Below are 17,038 nucleotides of genomic sequence, written 5' to 3' on the forward strand. Positions count from 1 at the left end.
ATGAATAGCTGCCGGAGTATTTGATGTATATGTGTCAGAGTATTGGATTTATACCTGCAGGAGAATTGGTTGTACACCTGCAGTTGTATATGACATATACCTGCTGGAGTATTGGATGTTTATCTGCGGGAGTTTTGGACATGTATGTGTCAGAGTATTGGAAGTATATGTGTCAGAGTATTGGACATATTTGAGTGAGAGTATTGGACGTATACATGCCGGAGTATAGGACATGTACCTGCCAGAGTATGGGATGTATACCTGCAGGAGTATAGGACATGCACCTGTGGGAGTAGTGAACGTATATGTGCCGGTGTATAGGACATATGCCTGCTGGAGTATTGGATGTATACATGTCAGTGTACCTGCCGGAATATTGGAATTATATCTTTTGGACTATAGGACGTATACCTGTCAGAGTATTGAATGTATACCTAACGGCATATTGGATATATATATGCCAGAGTATTGGGCATATACCTGCAGGAGTTTAGGACATTTAACTGGCAGAGTATTGGTTGTATACCTGAAGGAGAATTGGACGTATATCTGCCAGAGTATTGGATGTATACCTGCCATAATATTGAAAGTACACCGGCCGGAGTATTGGCCATTTACCTGCCAGACTATTGGACGTATACCTGAAGGAGTATAGGACGTATACATTCCAGAGTATTGGACATGTACCTGCTGGAGTATAGGACATATACAACCTGGAGTATTGGAAGAATACCTGTTGGAGTATAGAACATATAGCTGCTGAAGTATTGAATGTATATGTGTCAGAGTATTGGCCGTATTTGTGCCAGAGCATTGGACATATATGTGCCGGAGTATCAGACGTGTACCTGCAGAAGTACCGAAAGTATACCTTCTGGACTATAGGATGTATACCTGTCAGACTATTGAATGTATACCTACCGGCGTATTGGATGTATACCTGCAGGAATGTAGGACGTATGCCTGCCAGAGTATTGGATGTATACCTGCAGGAGGATTGGACATATACCTGCCAGAGTATTGGATGCATTCCTGCCAGATTATTGGATCTATACCTGCCAGAGTATTGGACGTATATGTGTCAGAGTATTGGATGTATACCTGCAAGAGTATAGAACGTATACCTACCGGAGTATTGGATGTTTACGTGCCAGAATATTGGATGTATACCTGCAGTTGTATATGACATATACCTGCTGGAGTATTGGATGTTTACCTCCTGGAGTACTGGACATGCACCTGCGGGAGTATTGAATGTATACCTGGCGGAGTATTGGACGCACAGTATACCTACCATAGTATAGAACATACGTCCCATACTGGCGGAGTATAGGACAGATACCTGCCATAGTATTGGATGTATACATTCTGGACTAATGGATATATGCTTGCCAGAGTATAGGACCTATACCTGCCAAAGAATAGGACGTATACCTGCCGGAGTATTGGATGTTTACGTGCCAGAATATTGGATGTATACCTGCAGTTGTATATGACATATACCTGCTGGAGTATTGGATGTTTACCTCCTGGAGTACTGGACATGCACCTGCGGGAGTATTGAATGTATACCTGGAGTATTGGACATACAGTATACCTTCCATAGTATAGAACATACGCCCTATACTGGCGGAGCATAGGACAGATACCTGCCATAGTATTGGATGTATACATTCTGGACTAATGGATATATGCTTGCCAGAGTATAGGACCTATACCTGCCAAAGAATAGGACGTATACCTGCCGGAGTATTGGAAGTATACCTGCCTGTGTATAGGACTATAGCTTCTGGAGTATTAGACGTATAACTGTCAAAGTATAGGACTTATACCTGCCAGAGTATTAGACGTATACGTGCCGGAGAATAGAACATATACCTGCAGGAGTGTAGGACCTGTACCTGCGTAAATATTGGATGTATATATGCATGAGTATTGGACTTGTACCTGTCGGACTACTTGAAGTATAACTTCTGGACTATAGCCTAAAAATATGAGAGGCCTGTAATTGCCATCATAGGTAGATCACAACTATGAGAGTCAAAATGAGAAAACAAATCCAGAAAATCACCTTGTCTGATTTGGCAAGATTTATTTTTGAAATTATGGTGGAAAATAAGTATTTGGTCACCTAAAAACATGCAAGATTTGTCTCTCACAGACCTGTAACTTCTTCTTTAAGAGGCTCCTCTGTCCTCCACTCATTACCTGTAGAAATGGCACCTGTTTGAACTTGCTATCAGTATAAAAGACACCTGTCCACAACCTCAAACAGTCACACTCCAAACTCCACTATGGTGAAAATCAAAAAGCTGTCGAAGGACACCAGAAACAAAATTGTAGGCCTGCACCAGGCTGGGAAGTCTGAATCTGCAATAGGCAAGCAGCTTGGTGTGATGAAATCAACTGTGGGAGCAATAATAAGAAAATGAAAGACATACAAGACCACTGATAATCTCGCTCGATCTGGGGCTCCACGCAAGATCTCACCCCATGGGGTCAAAATGATCACAAGAACGATGAGCAAAAATCCCAGACCCACACGGGGGGACCTAGTGAATGACCTGCAAAGAGCTGGGACCACCGTAACAAAGGCTACCATCAGTAACACACTACGCCGCCAGGGACTCAGATCCTGCAGTGCCATATGTGTCCCCTGCTTAAGCCAGTACATGTCCGGGTCTGTCTGAAGTTTGCTAGAGAGCATTTGGATTATCCAGAAGAGTATTGGGAGAATGTCATATGGTCTAATGAAACCAAAGTAGAACTGTTTGGTAGAAACAAAACTCATCATGTTTGGATGAGCCAGAATGCAGAGTTGCATCCAATGAACACCATAACTACTGTGAAGCATGGGGGTAGCAACATAATGCTTTGGGGCTGTTTCTCTGCAAAGAGACCAGGACGACTGCTTTGTGTACATGAAAGAATGAATGGGGCCATGTATCGTGAGATTTTGAGTGCAAACCTTCCATCAGCAAGAGCATTGAAAATGAAACGTGGATTGGTCTTTCAGCATGATAATGATCCCAAGCACACCACCAGGGCAACGATGGAGTGGCTTCGTAAGAAGCATATGAAAGTCCTGGAGTGGCCTAGCCAGTCTCCAGATCTCTCTCAACCCCATAGAAAACCTTTGGAGGGATTTGAAAATCCGTGTTGCAAAGTGACTGGCCCAAAACATCACTGCTCTAGAGGAGATCTGCATGGAGGAATGGGCCAACATACCAACAAAAGTGTTTGCCAACCTTGTGATGAGTTACAGAAAACGTTTGACCTCTATCATTGCCAACAAAGGATACAGTTGTGGCCAAAAGTATTGACACCCCTGCAATTCTGTCAGATAATACTCAGTTTCTTCCTGAAAATGATTGCAATCACAAATTCTTTGGTATTATTATCTTCATTTAATTTGTCTTAAATGAAAAAGCACAAAAGAGAATGAAGCAAAAGCAAAACATTGTCATTTCACACAAAACTCCAAAAATGGGCCAGACAAAAGTATTGGCACCCTCAGCCTAATACTTGGTTGCACAACCTTTAGCCAAAATAACTGCGACCAACCACTTCTGGTAACCATCAATGATCTCTTACAATGCTCTGCTGGAATTTTAGACCATTCTTCTTTGGCAAACTGCTCCAGGTCCCTGATATTTGAAGGGTGCCTTCTCCAAACTGCCATATTTAGATCTCTCCACAGGTGTTCTATGGGATTCAGGTCTGGACTCATTGCTGGCCACCTTAGAAGTCTCCAGTGCTTTCTCTCAAACCATTTTCTAGTGCTTTTTGAAGTGTGTTTTGGGTCATTGTCCTGCTGGAAGACCCATGACCTCTGAGGGAGACCCAGCTTTCTCACACTGGGCCCTACATTATGCTGCAAAATTTGTTGGTAGTCTTCAGACTTCATAATGCCATGCACACGGTCAAGCAGTCCAGTGCCAGAGGCAGCAAAGCAACCCCAAAACATCAGGGAACCTCCGCCATGTTTGACTGCAGGGACCGTGTTCTTTTCTTTGAATACCCTCCTTTTTTCTCCTGTAAACTCTATGTTGATGCCTTTGCCCAAAAAGCTCTACTTTTGTCTCATCTGACCAGAGAACATTCTTCCAAAATGTTTTAGGCTTTTTCAGGTAAGTTTTGGCAAACTCCAGCCTGGCTTTTTTATGTCTCGGGGTAAGAAGTGGGGTTTTCCTTGGTCTCCTACCATACAGTCCCTTTTCATTCAGACACCGACGGATAGTACGGGTTGACACTGTTGTACCCTCGGACTGCAGGGCAGCTTGAACTTGTTTGGATGTTAGTCGAGGTTCTTTATCCAACATTCGCACAATCTTGCGTTGAAATCTCTTGTCAATTTTTCTTTTCCGTCCACATCTAGGGTGGTTAGCCACAGTGCCATGGGCTTTAAACTTCTTGATGACACTGCGCACGGTAGACACAGGAACATTCAGGTCTTTGGAGATGGACTTGTAGCCTTGAGATTGCTCATGCTTCCTCACAATTTGGTTTCTCAAGTCCTCAGACAGTTCTTTGGTCTTCTTTCTTTTCTCCATGCTCAATGTGGTACACACAAGGACACAGGACAGAGGTTGAGTCAAGTTTAATCCATGTCAGCTGGCTGCAAGTGTGATTTAGTTATTACCAACACCTGTTAGGTGCCACAGGTAAGTTACAGGTGCTGTTAATTACACAAATTAGAGAAGCATCACATGATTTTTCGAACAGTGCCAATACTTTTGTCCACCCTCTTTTTTATGTTTGGTGTGATTTATATCCAATTTGGCTTTAGGACAATTCTTTTTGTGTTTTTTCATTTAAGACAAATTAAATGAAGATAATAATACCAAAGAATTTGTGTTTGCAATCATTTTCAGGAAGAAACTGGGTATTATCTGACAGAATTGCAGGGGTGTCAATACTTTTGGCCACAACTGTATATAACAAAATATTGAGATGAACTTTTGTAAATGATCAAATACTTTTTTTTTGCACCATAATTTGAAAAATAAATCTTGCCAAATCAGACAAGGTGATTTTCTGGATTTGTTTTCTTATTTTGACTCTCATAGTTGTGGTCTACCTATTATATCAATTACAGGCCTCTCTCTCTTTTTAAGTGGGAGAACTTGCACAATTGATGGCTGACTAAATACTTTTTTTTCCCCACTGTAGATAATAGATGATAGATATATAATAGATGATAGCTAGATGATAGATAGATAGATAGATATAGATAGATAATAGATGATAGATTATAGATAGATAATAGATTATAGATATTAGATGATAGATAATAGATAGATAGAAGGTAGATAATAGATGATAGATAGATGATAGAAAATAGATGATAGATAGATAATAGATGAAAAATAACAGATAATAGATAGATAGGGCAGCACGGTGGCTCAGTGGTTAGCGTTGCAGCGCTGGAGTCCTGGGTTCGAATCCCACCAAGGACAACATCTGCAAGGAGTTTGTATGTTCTCCCCGTGTTTGCGTGGGTTTCCTCCGGGTACTCCGGTTTCCTCCCACACTCCAAAGACATACTGATAGGGAATATAGATTGTGAGCCCCACCGGGGACAGTGACGAAAATGTGTGCAAACTGTAAAGTGCTGCGGAATATGTTAGCGCTATATAAAAATAAAATTATTATTATAGATAGATAGCTACAGACGGAGGTCCAGAACTGAGAAACGTAGCAGCAGTTACATTGGTAACAGCAAAATCCATACAAAAAAGTATAAAAAGCGACTGCAGAAATATATTTTATTATCGTCAGGTTACACATCGAGCAGATGATTCGTACATCGTGTCCATCTATGATATAGATGGCGGCCGCGTGTTTATGTTCTGGGCTGTAGGAATGAGTAGATACATGAGACGTCTTTCTATGTTCCTCACTCGTCAAGCCGGATCTTCATTTCGGTACGTTTGTAGGAGTATTTAAAGCCTTTCCCAGTCTTCCAGGCGACGCCATTAGTCGTGGTGCTGTTGTACAAGCCGTGGAGGTAAAGTCCATTCAGATTAGAGAAAAAACAATTATTGTACCACCAGCCTCCCATGTAGCTTATTGCGCAGTCCCTTGTGGAGGAATCATTGTCCTGGTCCTTGGTGGAAAACATTGAATTATTGTGGTAAGTCATGGAGTCCCCTGGAAATTCAGAAAAAATGTACATTATTAGGCCTCTTAATAAACAAACTACCAGCAGCACCATAGATTCCTATCCCATAGATCTGCGCTACACCTGGACGTTACATCCCGAACTACACCTAACCTCCTATCTGGATTTTCAAGGTCACACGTGATATTCTGGTGTCAGATATAGCACCTTCGTTGGCACCTCCCATGCACCCATGTTCCACAGGTGCCAGATCATCAGGAACAGCCAATTTAAAGTCAAGGCTGAAAGTATTGGTGTCATGTACCCACTTCTCAGCATGTGACTTGGGGTTAATTTATCTCCCCTCACTCAATCCAGCATTCAACCTCTGTCCTATGCTACAATGGGAGCATGAATCACACTCCGACATAGACCACGCACCCTGTTTCACATACACTGCCACCACTCACCGAACATATGGGCGATGAGTCCCGAAAACACTACTACTACTGTCTGCCAATCACCAGTATCGCACACTCTAAGGTTATGGGTTCTTTTAGAGTATACAAGGTTCAACTTATTAAAGTTTTAAGCTTTAATAGAAAGGTACAGTGCTTACAATAAAAGGATATAAAAAAATATGGAAATAAAAAGTGACATACAACTATGCTAAACAGTTCTAAAATAAAATGGAGAAACTTACAGAAATATCTAAACTTTGCAGTCGGTTATTCTGTTTCCTGAGGGAAGAAATATGAAAATGGATCACATCAGCTTGGCTGCCCTCAATCTGTAAACCACTTTCTGTGGGAAGGGACCACTTTATAAACTTAGCCTGGAGACCAAATCTCTAGACCAGCCTTTCATGTTAATATTCTAATTCCTGGTTTGTGACTGGAGCATGGCTACTTTGCCAATGAATACATTTTTTTTTTTTTGAAAAGCTAGGACACATATTGATTTAACTTTATTCCCCATAGTAAAATGAAAGTGTCAGGCTGCAACTAAGTCCCATTTGGTGTCTCCCTTCAAAGGTATCAGAGGTGTGAAATGGTTCTAATTCTGTGCGTTCTCAGGAAGGCACCCTGGGGTCTGAGACCCTGCGACCAGAAAATCTGCCTTTGCACAGGAAAACATAGGTTATGACCTTTGTGAAGAGCTGCACCCTAAGAACCGATGCTAATTTATTGCCGGTCATACTTCTCCTACAAAAACATATTTTCACTAAATCTGTCACTGTTGGCAATAAAGATACCATTGGACTCAGACGCTGGAGCAGAGGTAACTCTGGTGCATCCAGAAATGGTAAACCCTGCTGATATCATACCAGAGACACAACAAGAAAACAGATTTGCAGAAATACTCTGCATTAAAATATATGAAAGTAATCAGCAAGTGCTGGATAACAAATACAGGGTATTTAGTCGATACTTTTTTTGCAAAGAAATGTACACCAAGCTGCTACACCGCGTCAAGGTAACCCGTATTGAAGCAGTCCCCATCTAATGTATTTAAAACCTGAACATCTGAAGAGTGTCTAAAATGAACAGGATTCGGACAGGCGCTTCTTAGTATGGGCTTGTGGTGCAAGACAGCTCTTTTGTGCATGCCACACAAGAGAGGGGTGGGGTCTCTCAAACCATGCAAGGCAAGGAAAAAACGGATTAAAAACACATGTGACATGCACAAGTGTGAACACATCGGTAAGACAACGTTCACACCACCCACTAACTGAGACACAACAAGAAACAGATTTGCAGAAAAGCTCTGCAGTAAAATATATGACAGTAATCAGCAAGTGCTGGATAACAAATACAGGGTATTTAGTTGATACTTTTTTTGCAAAAAATTGAACACCAAGCTGCTTCACCGTGTCAAGGTAACCCGTATTGAAGCAGTCCCTAGCTAATGTATTTAAAACCAGAACATCTGAACAGTGTCTAAAATGAACAGGATTCGGACAGGCGCTTAGTATGGGCTTGTGGTGCAAGACACCTCTTTTGTGCATGCCACACAAGAGAGGGGTGGGGTCTCTCAAACCATGCTAGGCAAGGAAAAAACGGATTAAAAACACATGTGACATGCACAAGTGTGAACAAGTCGGTAAGACAACGTTCACACCACCCACTAAGGCTGGTTTCACATTCGCGCTTTTTAAGCGCACGCACGGCCGGGGGTAGCTCCGCCCCCGAGCCGGCTCTCTGCCCGGCGTGCCCGCCCCTTCCTTGTAGCGCCGCCTCCTAGCGCACAGCGGCGCCTGCGATCGGCGCACCCTATCTTTAGCATAGGGTGCGCAGATCGTGCGCAGGCCGTGCGCTAGTTGCGCTTTGACCTGCGCTGCGCACTTTTGACGGTGCGCCGTGCGCGCCAAAATCCGAAAAGTTTGATTTTGGCGCGCACGGCGCACCGTCAAAAGTGCGCAGCGCAGGTCAAAGCGCAACTAGCGCACGGCCTGCGCACGATCTGCGCACCCTATGCTAAAGATAGGGTGCGCCGATCGCAGGCGCCGCTGTGCGCTAGGAGGCGGCGCTACAAGGAAGGGGCGGGCACGCCGGGCAGAGAGCCGGCTCGGGGGCGGAGCTACCCCCGGCCGTGCGTGCGCTTAAAAAGCGCGAATGTGAAACCAGCCTAACTGAGACACAACAAGAAAACAGATTTGCAGAAATGCTCTGCAGTAAAATATATGACAGTAATCAGCAAGTGCTGGATAACAAATACAGGGTATTTAGTCGATACTTTGTTTGCAAAAAAATGTACACCAAGCTGCTTCACCGCGTCAAGGTAACCCATATTGAAGCAGTCCCTATCTAATGTATTTAAAACCTGAACATCTGAACAGTGTCTAAAATGAACAGGTTTCGGACAGGCGCTTCTTACAATGGGCTTGTGGTGCAAGAGCTGTCTTGCACCAATTACAGTCAATCAAGTGTAGTTTGTAAGACAGTCGGAAAGTCCGGGTACATACCGAAAGCCCCATTGATACCACTGCCAGTGATTGATAAGCCTTTCCAACGAGTGGCTGTGGATATCATAGGGTCACTTGCAATACCTAGCAGCTCTGGCAAAAAGTTCATCCTTACAGTGGAGGACTATGGTACACGATATCCGGAAGCTGTGGTACTGTCCTCCATGTGTAGGAGAGGCCTCCGCCGAGTACCCAGGCCGGAAGCAAGGGGACCGTCTTCTAGGTTCCTGGGGTATCTGTTTCCAGTGAGCAGAGCTAGGGGATGGACCGCTGAGACTGACAGGGCAGTTGGGGGAGGAGTCCAGAGGAGAGGGGCGGAGAGGGCTAGACTGTGTGAGTCAGCAGAACGAGGGAGAAGGAGGTGGAGAGTTGGTGAGGGCCAGAGAGGGAGAGCCGAGAGCAGCTACCAGAGAGGTGGACAGCGACAGGAGGGAGACTCTCGGTGGACCGCAGGGAGACGGCGCCGAGCTTACCGACAAAAGAAGACTGCTGCCTCACTCCAGCTCTCGACTGCGGCCTACTTGCAGCCATCTGCAGCTGCCACCGCCCCGCTCCAGTCCGTGGTAGAGACTGGGCCTGTGCCCGCTGTGGATCCTCCAGAGACTGCGCCTGTGGCCTATTAACCGCCACTGATCACCGCCGCTGCCAGTCCCTGTCAGGGAGTTGCGACCTCCACTCTCCCACTCCAAGGCGGTATCCCGCTGCCTCCACTGGGGGACATCCCGCCAAAGAACTCTCCGTGGGCCTGTTGTGCCCCTGCTCCTCCTGGGCCCAGTGGCTGCGACGCAGACACACCGTGGAACAGAACGCCGAGGGACGTCAGAACAGATAAGTGATACGTAGTGACTAAGGACCCGTAGTCGGCCATTCCGCGGCCCTATAGTGACCGGTCTTTGCCGGATTTGTCGTGTTCTCCCAATCCTTGTTTATGTGTATTGGCTCCCTGCGAGGACAACTACTGTTATTCTGTTGGTTGCGTAACAATAGCCCTAACGGCATTTATCTATAAAAGTTAACGTTCAAAGTCATATCTTTCTCGTGTCTCGTCACTGCATCCTGCATACCTGCTATGCAGTCTCCAAGCACGGACAGTGGCACCCCAGGCCAGAGCGGGGCCATAGACACAGCAAGCAACCAGGGACCCCGGTCCAGCATTTTTCTGGGGGCTATGCTAAACAACCTGCCCAGGTTCTCAGGCTCCAACACCATGCTGTGGAGCTGGGAAGAGCGAATGCGAGGCCTCTTCCGAATGCATCCGATGACCCCTGACCTGGAAGCCGAGGTAGATCTCATGGCATTAGAAGGGGAGGCCCAGGATTCAGTAATGTTGAGGCCCCCAGGACACCGCAACACCTTTGCTAGGGTCTTGCGGATAAAGGAAGAGACCCATGGGGATCCGACAGATGTGGGAGAGTTGAGGACTCGGTTGTTCAATCGAATGCAGGGAGAGGGGGGAGACTATCACCCAGTATATGAATGTCCTCCAAGAGTTATACACGGCCATCGAGCGGAAGGACGGCGTAAGGGTAGGACCCATCGACATTACCCTACGCGACTTGTTAGTGACTGGACTCTGAGACCCGTTGATAAAGCAGGCACTACGGGAGCAGGTCCGAGTGAACCCACATTTAGCTTTCTCTGAGGTGGGGAGTCAGACGCGTGCACAAGAGCAGGAACAGGGAATGATGGTCCCCGTGGGGAAGGTCCGGAGTGTGGAGGCCGCTGTGACTGCTGTCGGAGAGCCCCAATGGATAGAAGAGATGAAACAAGAGCTGAAGAACATCAGGGGCGAGTTGGCCAAAGTGAAGAGAAGAACCGAGGTCACGTCTGGACGGCCTAGTTTCAATCCTGGGCCCTGGGGGCCTCGCAATGCTCGGAGCGGCCGGCCCTCACAGCCCCAGTGCTATGAGTGCGGGGAGCTGGGCCACTTGGCACGAGAGTGTCCACGGCGTGGGAGGCGCTCACCCCGGCCGCCATTAAACTAGAATGCACCGGGCTGGGGGGACGCCGCTCAGAGCCAGAAGCCACGACGTGGGGTGGTGGAAGTCCCGAAGATCTGGTCGCAAAGTGTCCAGTGGTATGGGCAGAAGTCGAGGGCCGTGCCGTACGGTGCCTATTGGACACAGGGTCGCAAGTAACGACCATGCCTGCAACTTACTTTCGGCAGCATTTCCCTGAGGCAGTGAGACCCCAGTGGGGACCTATGATAAAACTGGTAGCCGCCAATCAATTACCGGTCCCTGTCGCTGGGGTGGTTTGGGTGCAGATGACGCTGTGTGACAAATCCCTCGGACGCCGGGGAGTGGTCCTGACTCATGGAGAAACCAATGACAAACATCCAGTTAACCTGGGCATGAACATCTTGCGGGAGTTTGGCAATTTACTCCTCAATGACCCCACGCAAGAGACTCTGAACCAGTGGGGTTCCCGCACGCCCCAAGGGCAGGTCTTCCAGCAATTGGTGTGGGAGGCGCGAGTTCTCCAGGACTGCCAGGAGGGCGAGGCACTGGGCAAAGTCATTGCGCCAGCGGCTACCCCGCTCATACTGGCCTCCGGGCAGACAGTGGCGGCCCTGCCCATCCGGGCCCCACTGCCTTTGGAGGGTGTGGAAATGCAGGTGGAGCCATGCTACTCGGAACGCCTGCCTCCTGGCATACTAGTGGCCCGCTCCCTGGCCACTGTGCGGAGAGGGACCGTCCTGGTGCGCTGTGTCAACCTAGAAGACCAAGACATCGTCTTAAGGCCCCGGTTAGAGATGGCCAAGCTGGTGAGGCCGTTGGAAGAGGTGCTGCCAGCCCCTACGGTCCAATTGAAGGTGCAACCCGAGGACCCTTGGGCAGTGACTATTCGAACTCTGCAGGCTGCCGAGTCCTCGACTCAGGAAAAGGGCCGAAACATCCTGGAAAGAATGCGGGCTGAACTCTCTGGCCTGGCTCCCGCCCAACTTCTCCAGGTAGACACACTATTAGGACAGTATCACGGGGTGTTCGCTAGCCACGAGGATGATTTTGGATGCACCACAGCCATCACGCACGGAATTCCCACGGCAGGAACGGCCCCCATACGGGAACGATACAGACAAATTCCCCCACAACTATACCAGGAGGTAAAAACTTTACTGGCCCAGATGCTGCGGAAGGGGGTCATACGAGAGAGCCAGAGCCCCTGGGCGGCTCCCATCGTGTTGGTCCGCAAAAAGGATGGCACCCTGCGGTTCTGCGTGGACTATAGAAAGCTGAATGCCTGTACCATCAAAGACTCGCACCCGTTGCCTCGTATAGAAGCATCCCTGTCCTCCTTGGGGAAGGCGAAGTACTTTTCAATGTTAGATCTGGACAGCGGGTATTGGCAGGTGCCGATGTCGGAAGAAGACAGGGCTAAGACGGAGTTCATTCTTCCTATGGGACTGTTCGGGCTGGCCAATGCCCCGGGGACCTTTCAGCGGCTGATGAAGGGGTGTCTGGAGGATCTCAACTTCGAGGCTACGCTGATATACCTGCACGACATAATCATCTATGCCCCACGTTTGAGGACCACCTGCGAAGGTTGGGGCAGGTGCTCGGCCAGCTGCAGAAGTACGGGTTGAAGATGAAGCCCCAGAAATGCCACCTGTTTCGCACCCAGATTGAATATCTGGGGCATGTCATCTCGGCCGAGGATGTTAGACCATCCCTGGAAAAGGTTGCTGCCATTCAGGGATGGCCTACCCCAGAGACGATAAAAGACGTGCGGGCCTTCCTGGGGCTGGCTGGATACTACCGTCGTTTCGTAAAGAATTTTGCATGCCGTGCCCGAGCCCTGCAGGACCTGCTAAAGGGGGCTCCTGCCGGGGCGAATGGATGGAAAATCCAGTGGCAACAACCGCAAGAAGAGGCCTTCCAACACCTTAAGGCTGTGCTCTCTGGTGCCCCAGTGTTAGCTTATGCGGATTTCTCACAACCGTTCATACTACACACGACGGGAGCCTCCACGGGCTAGGAGCTGTATTGTCACAAGTTCAGGACGGCCGGGAGAGAGTGATCGCGTATGGTAGCCGATCACTTCATGACTCCGAGCGAAACCCTGACAATTACAGCTCCTTTAAGCTTGAGCTCCTCGCGGTGGTGTGGGCCATGACGGAGCGGTTCGCAAAGTACCTGGCGGGCTCCGAAGTGGTGGTGCGGACCGACAACAACCCACTGGCCCACTTGGAAAATGCCAAATTGGGGGCTCTGGAGCAGCGATGGGTGGCCCAGATGGCCAAGTTCAACTACAAAATCATCTACAAAAGAGTAGCAGAAAAAGTGCACGCGGATGCCCTCTCCAGGATCCGGTACACAACACCAGGGAAAAGTTAAGACGACGAATTGGAAGGAGAAGAGACACCATATGCCCTCACCACCGCCGTGCTTACGGCTGCCACGCAAGAAGGACCCTTAAGGGGTGTGCTGGAGCAATCACATGACAGATGGATCCAACAGCAGCAAGAAGATGAAGAAATTGGGCTCCTACGCCGATGGGTGACCACCGGCAGACTACCCACCGATGCCCAGAGACAGACTTCGTCTCAGGATATGTTGCTGATACTACTCCAATGGGAGAAACTAGTCATCAAGAAAGGACTGTTGTATCGTAAGACAGTATCACGGGCGACGTCTGCAACAACTTGGCAGGTAGTCGTCATACCCAGAGCCCAACTCAGTGAACTTGGACGGGAAGCCCACGAAAAGGGGGCTCACTTCGGAGTCCAGAAAACCTTGCAATGGTTGCAGCAGATAGTTTACCATCCGCGCTTGCACGCTGCTGTGGAAGAAACTTGCCGGGCCTGCCGCCTATGCGAACTAGCTAAACCACCCGCACAACGGGCCCCGGTGCAAACGATAGTGACATCAGCACCCCTCGAGCTCTTGACGGTGGACTATGTGACCATTGACCCTGCATACCAGGGGTATGAACATTGTCTCGTCATAGTGGATTGTTGTGAGTTCATTTTCCCCTTCACCATTGAGGTCTGATGAACTCCCTCTTCTGGTGAAGGAAGGTAGTGAGGCTGATTACCAAGCACCTGGGTATGATGATGATGACTGGGTGACGGGAATTGCTGACTGGATATAAGGCAGCCTACGCCCTTCTGCCTTGCTGGTGACCTCTCTGAGGGATTCTAGGAGACCAGTCTGATTCCTGCTCCTCAAAAGCTAAGTTTTCTGCACTGCTTTTTGCATTTGTGTTTTGTTTTGTTTTGCCTTGTTTTTCTGAATTTCTGCCATTCCCTGCTGGGGTGAGTTGAATTCCTTTTTGCTCTGTCTTCAGAAAATACCTTAGTGCTGATATAGTCTTTTTGAAGCCTAGCGTCTTCAGGGCCTTTTTCTCTATCAGCCTGTTGGCCCTTGTTTTGATAGGGTTTTTGGCGGATTGCAGACAGCAGCTTTCCTATCCTGTCCTATTTAGTTAGCTTGGGCCCCATCATTTGCTCAGCCTATCTTTCTATCTGTGTGAGTGTTTTTTCATCTTGCTTCACCGTCATCATATGTTGGGGGCTGCCTATTGCTTTGGGGTCTGCTCTGGGGCAGTTTAGATTTCCCTTTCTGTCTTTAGGCTATGTAGTTCTCCGGCTGTGATCGAGGGGTCTAATGCACCGTAGGAACCCCCCACGGCTACTGCTAGTTGTTGTTGATAGGTTCAGGGGTCTGCAATCCGATAGCTGCCAACTTCTCTGGTTTTCTGGACTTAGCTAGTATTTCTGTTTTTGCCTCCTATGGTGACTCATTCATAACAGTGGATCACTTCACCAAATTTGCCGTGGTAATCCCCACCCGAGATCAAACTGCGTCGTCAGCCGCCTATGCAATCTGCAAGAACTTTACCCAAGTGTACTGCTGCCCTCAACGGATACATTCAGATCAGGGAGCATGCTTCCTGGGAAAGGTCATGGAGGAGCTGCATAGTCTCTATGGTATCAAAAAATCTCGGACCACACCATACCACCCACAGGGAAACGGGGCCTGCGAACGATTTAATCGGACACTAATTCAAATATTGCGTACCCTGGAGAGTGACCGGAAGGCCCGCTGGCCTGAGAAAGTCCCTGAACTGGTGTGGGTCTATAACAACCAGGTGCACAGAGTTACCGGTTACACCCCCTACTCACTGCTATTCGGGTGAGAAGGCAAAGGGATCACAGAGGTAGAACTAAACCCGGAGGAACCCCAACCCTGGTCTGTAGTGTCATCACGGGTCTGAAACCACCGACACCGGCTACAGACCCTTCACCGCATCGTCCAGACAAAACTCCAGGACCTAGAGCACCCAGGGGGACTCTACCTCCACCCATCGACTTTCAGACTGGGGATCGAGTACTCATACTAGATCAGCGCCCCCAGAACAAGCTAGAACCCCGGTGGGAAGAGAGTCCTTACCGAGTATTGCGCCGAATAAGCCCCGATGGGCCTGTATACGAGATACGACTTGAAAGGGACGGGGCACTTCCCACTCGTACTGTGCACCGTAATATGTTGCGGCCCTGTACATCCAACGATCCCGTGCGACCCGAACCCACTCCTCAGGCCCCCGAACCAATGCCCACGGTCTGGGACCTAGGTGACGAAGAAGATAGCCCAGCAGTACAAGCGGGCCATCCAAGGAACAATATCACGCCAGTCACGCCAGCCCACCAGAATCTACCAGTCCACCACCGGCCACCACCCCAGAAAGCTCCAGCACAGTCGAACCAAGACGCTCCGAGCGGTCAACAGCCGGCAAACCCCCCGAACGCTACGAACAGGATAAGTTCGTATGGCAACAGGAACTTTTGTCTCAAAAGGCCAACCCGAGCCTACCAAGACCCTCGCCCGAGGACTGGCGAGCATACAGGATGGGGGAGTGTAGGAGGAGAGGCCTCCGCCGAGTACCCGGGCCGGAACCAAGGGGACTGTCTTCTAGGTTCCTGGGGTATCTGTTTCCAGGGAGCAGAGCTAGGGGATGGACCGCTGAGACTGACAGGGCAGTTGGGGGAGGAGTCCAGAGAAGAGGGGTGGAGAGGGCCAGACTGTGTGAGTCAGCAGAACGAGGGAGAAGGAGGTGGGGACTTGGTGAGGGCCAGAGAGGGAGAGCCACAAGCAGCTACCAGAGAAAAGGACAGCGACAAGAGGGAGACTCTCGGTGGACCGCAGGGAGACGGCGCCAAGCTTACCGACAAAAGAAGACTGCTGCCTCACTACAGCCCTCGGCTGCGGCCTACTCGCAGCAGTCCGCAGCCGACGCCGCCTCACTCCAGCTCGCGGCTGTGGCCTCCTCGCTGCTGCCCGCAGCCACTGACGCTTCACTCCCGACCACAGCGGTGACTTCTCCTTTGCCGCCCGCAGCTGCTACCGCCCTGCTCCAGTCCGCGGTAGAGACTGGGCCTGTGCTCACTGTGGATCCTCCAGTGCGGCCTCAGATTGCGCCTGTGGCCTATCAACCGCCACTGATCACCGCCGCTGCCAGTCCATGTCAGGGAGTTGCGACCTCCACTCTCCCACCCCCAGTACTAACCTGAAAGATAAGAAAAACGAGTTATAATATACTTACCGGGTGGGAGGAGGTCCGGTGTGGTTCAGGTCCAATGGGTGTCGCGGTCCGGTGTCTCCCATCTTCTAGCGATGACATCCTCTTCCTTGCTTCTGTCGCGGCTTCTGTGCAGGCGTAATTCTCTGCCCTGTACTGCAGTGCGCAGGAGCCAGGAAAGGTCAGAGAGGTCCAGCGCATGTGCACTGCAGTACTCTGCTTTGCCCTCAACAGGGCAGAGAATTACGCCTGTGCAGAAGCAAGTAAGAGGACGTCATCGCTAGAAGATGGGAGGCACCGGACCCGGACCGCGACACCCATTGGACCGGGACCGCACGGGACTGCGCCCCCAGTGAGTATAATATAACTTGTTTTTCTTATCTTTCTGGTTACATCGGAGGCTTATCTGCAGCATTACAGAATGCTGTAGATAAGCCCCTGATGGCGGT

General features: G+C 49.1%; 1 protein-coding gene across 2 annotated transcripts in view; it reads right to left on the reverse strand.

Annotated features, from left to right (window-relative positions):
* Positions 1 to 5,754: 5,754 nt before the first annotated feature.
* LOC141046650 (ficolin-1-B-like) overlaps positions 5,755 to 17,038 on the reverse strand; it is a 49,931-nt gene continuing 38,647 nt past the window's right edge. For both annotated transcript variants that reach the window (XM_073541202.1, XM_073541201.1), the window contains one exon: positions 5,755 to 6,153. In XM_073541202.1, the coding sequence (XP_073397303.1) occupies positions 5,900 to 6,153 (254 nt within the window). In that variant the 3' untranslated portion in view covers positions 5,755 to 5,899. The remainder of the gene's footprint in view (positions 6,154 to 17,038) is intronic.

Source organism: Dendrobates tinctorius, unplaced genomic scaffold (assembly GCF_039654945.1).
Source record: "Dendrobates tinctorius isolate UK_male_01 unplaced genomic scaffold, ASM3965494v1 ptg000120l, whole genome shotgun sequence".
NCBI classification, from domain to species: Eukaryota; Metazoa; Chordata; class Amphibia; order Anura; family Dendrobatidae; genus Dendrobates; species Dendrobates tinctorius.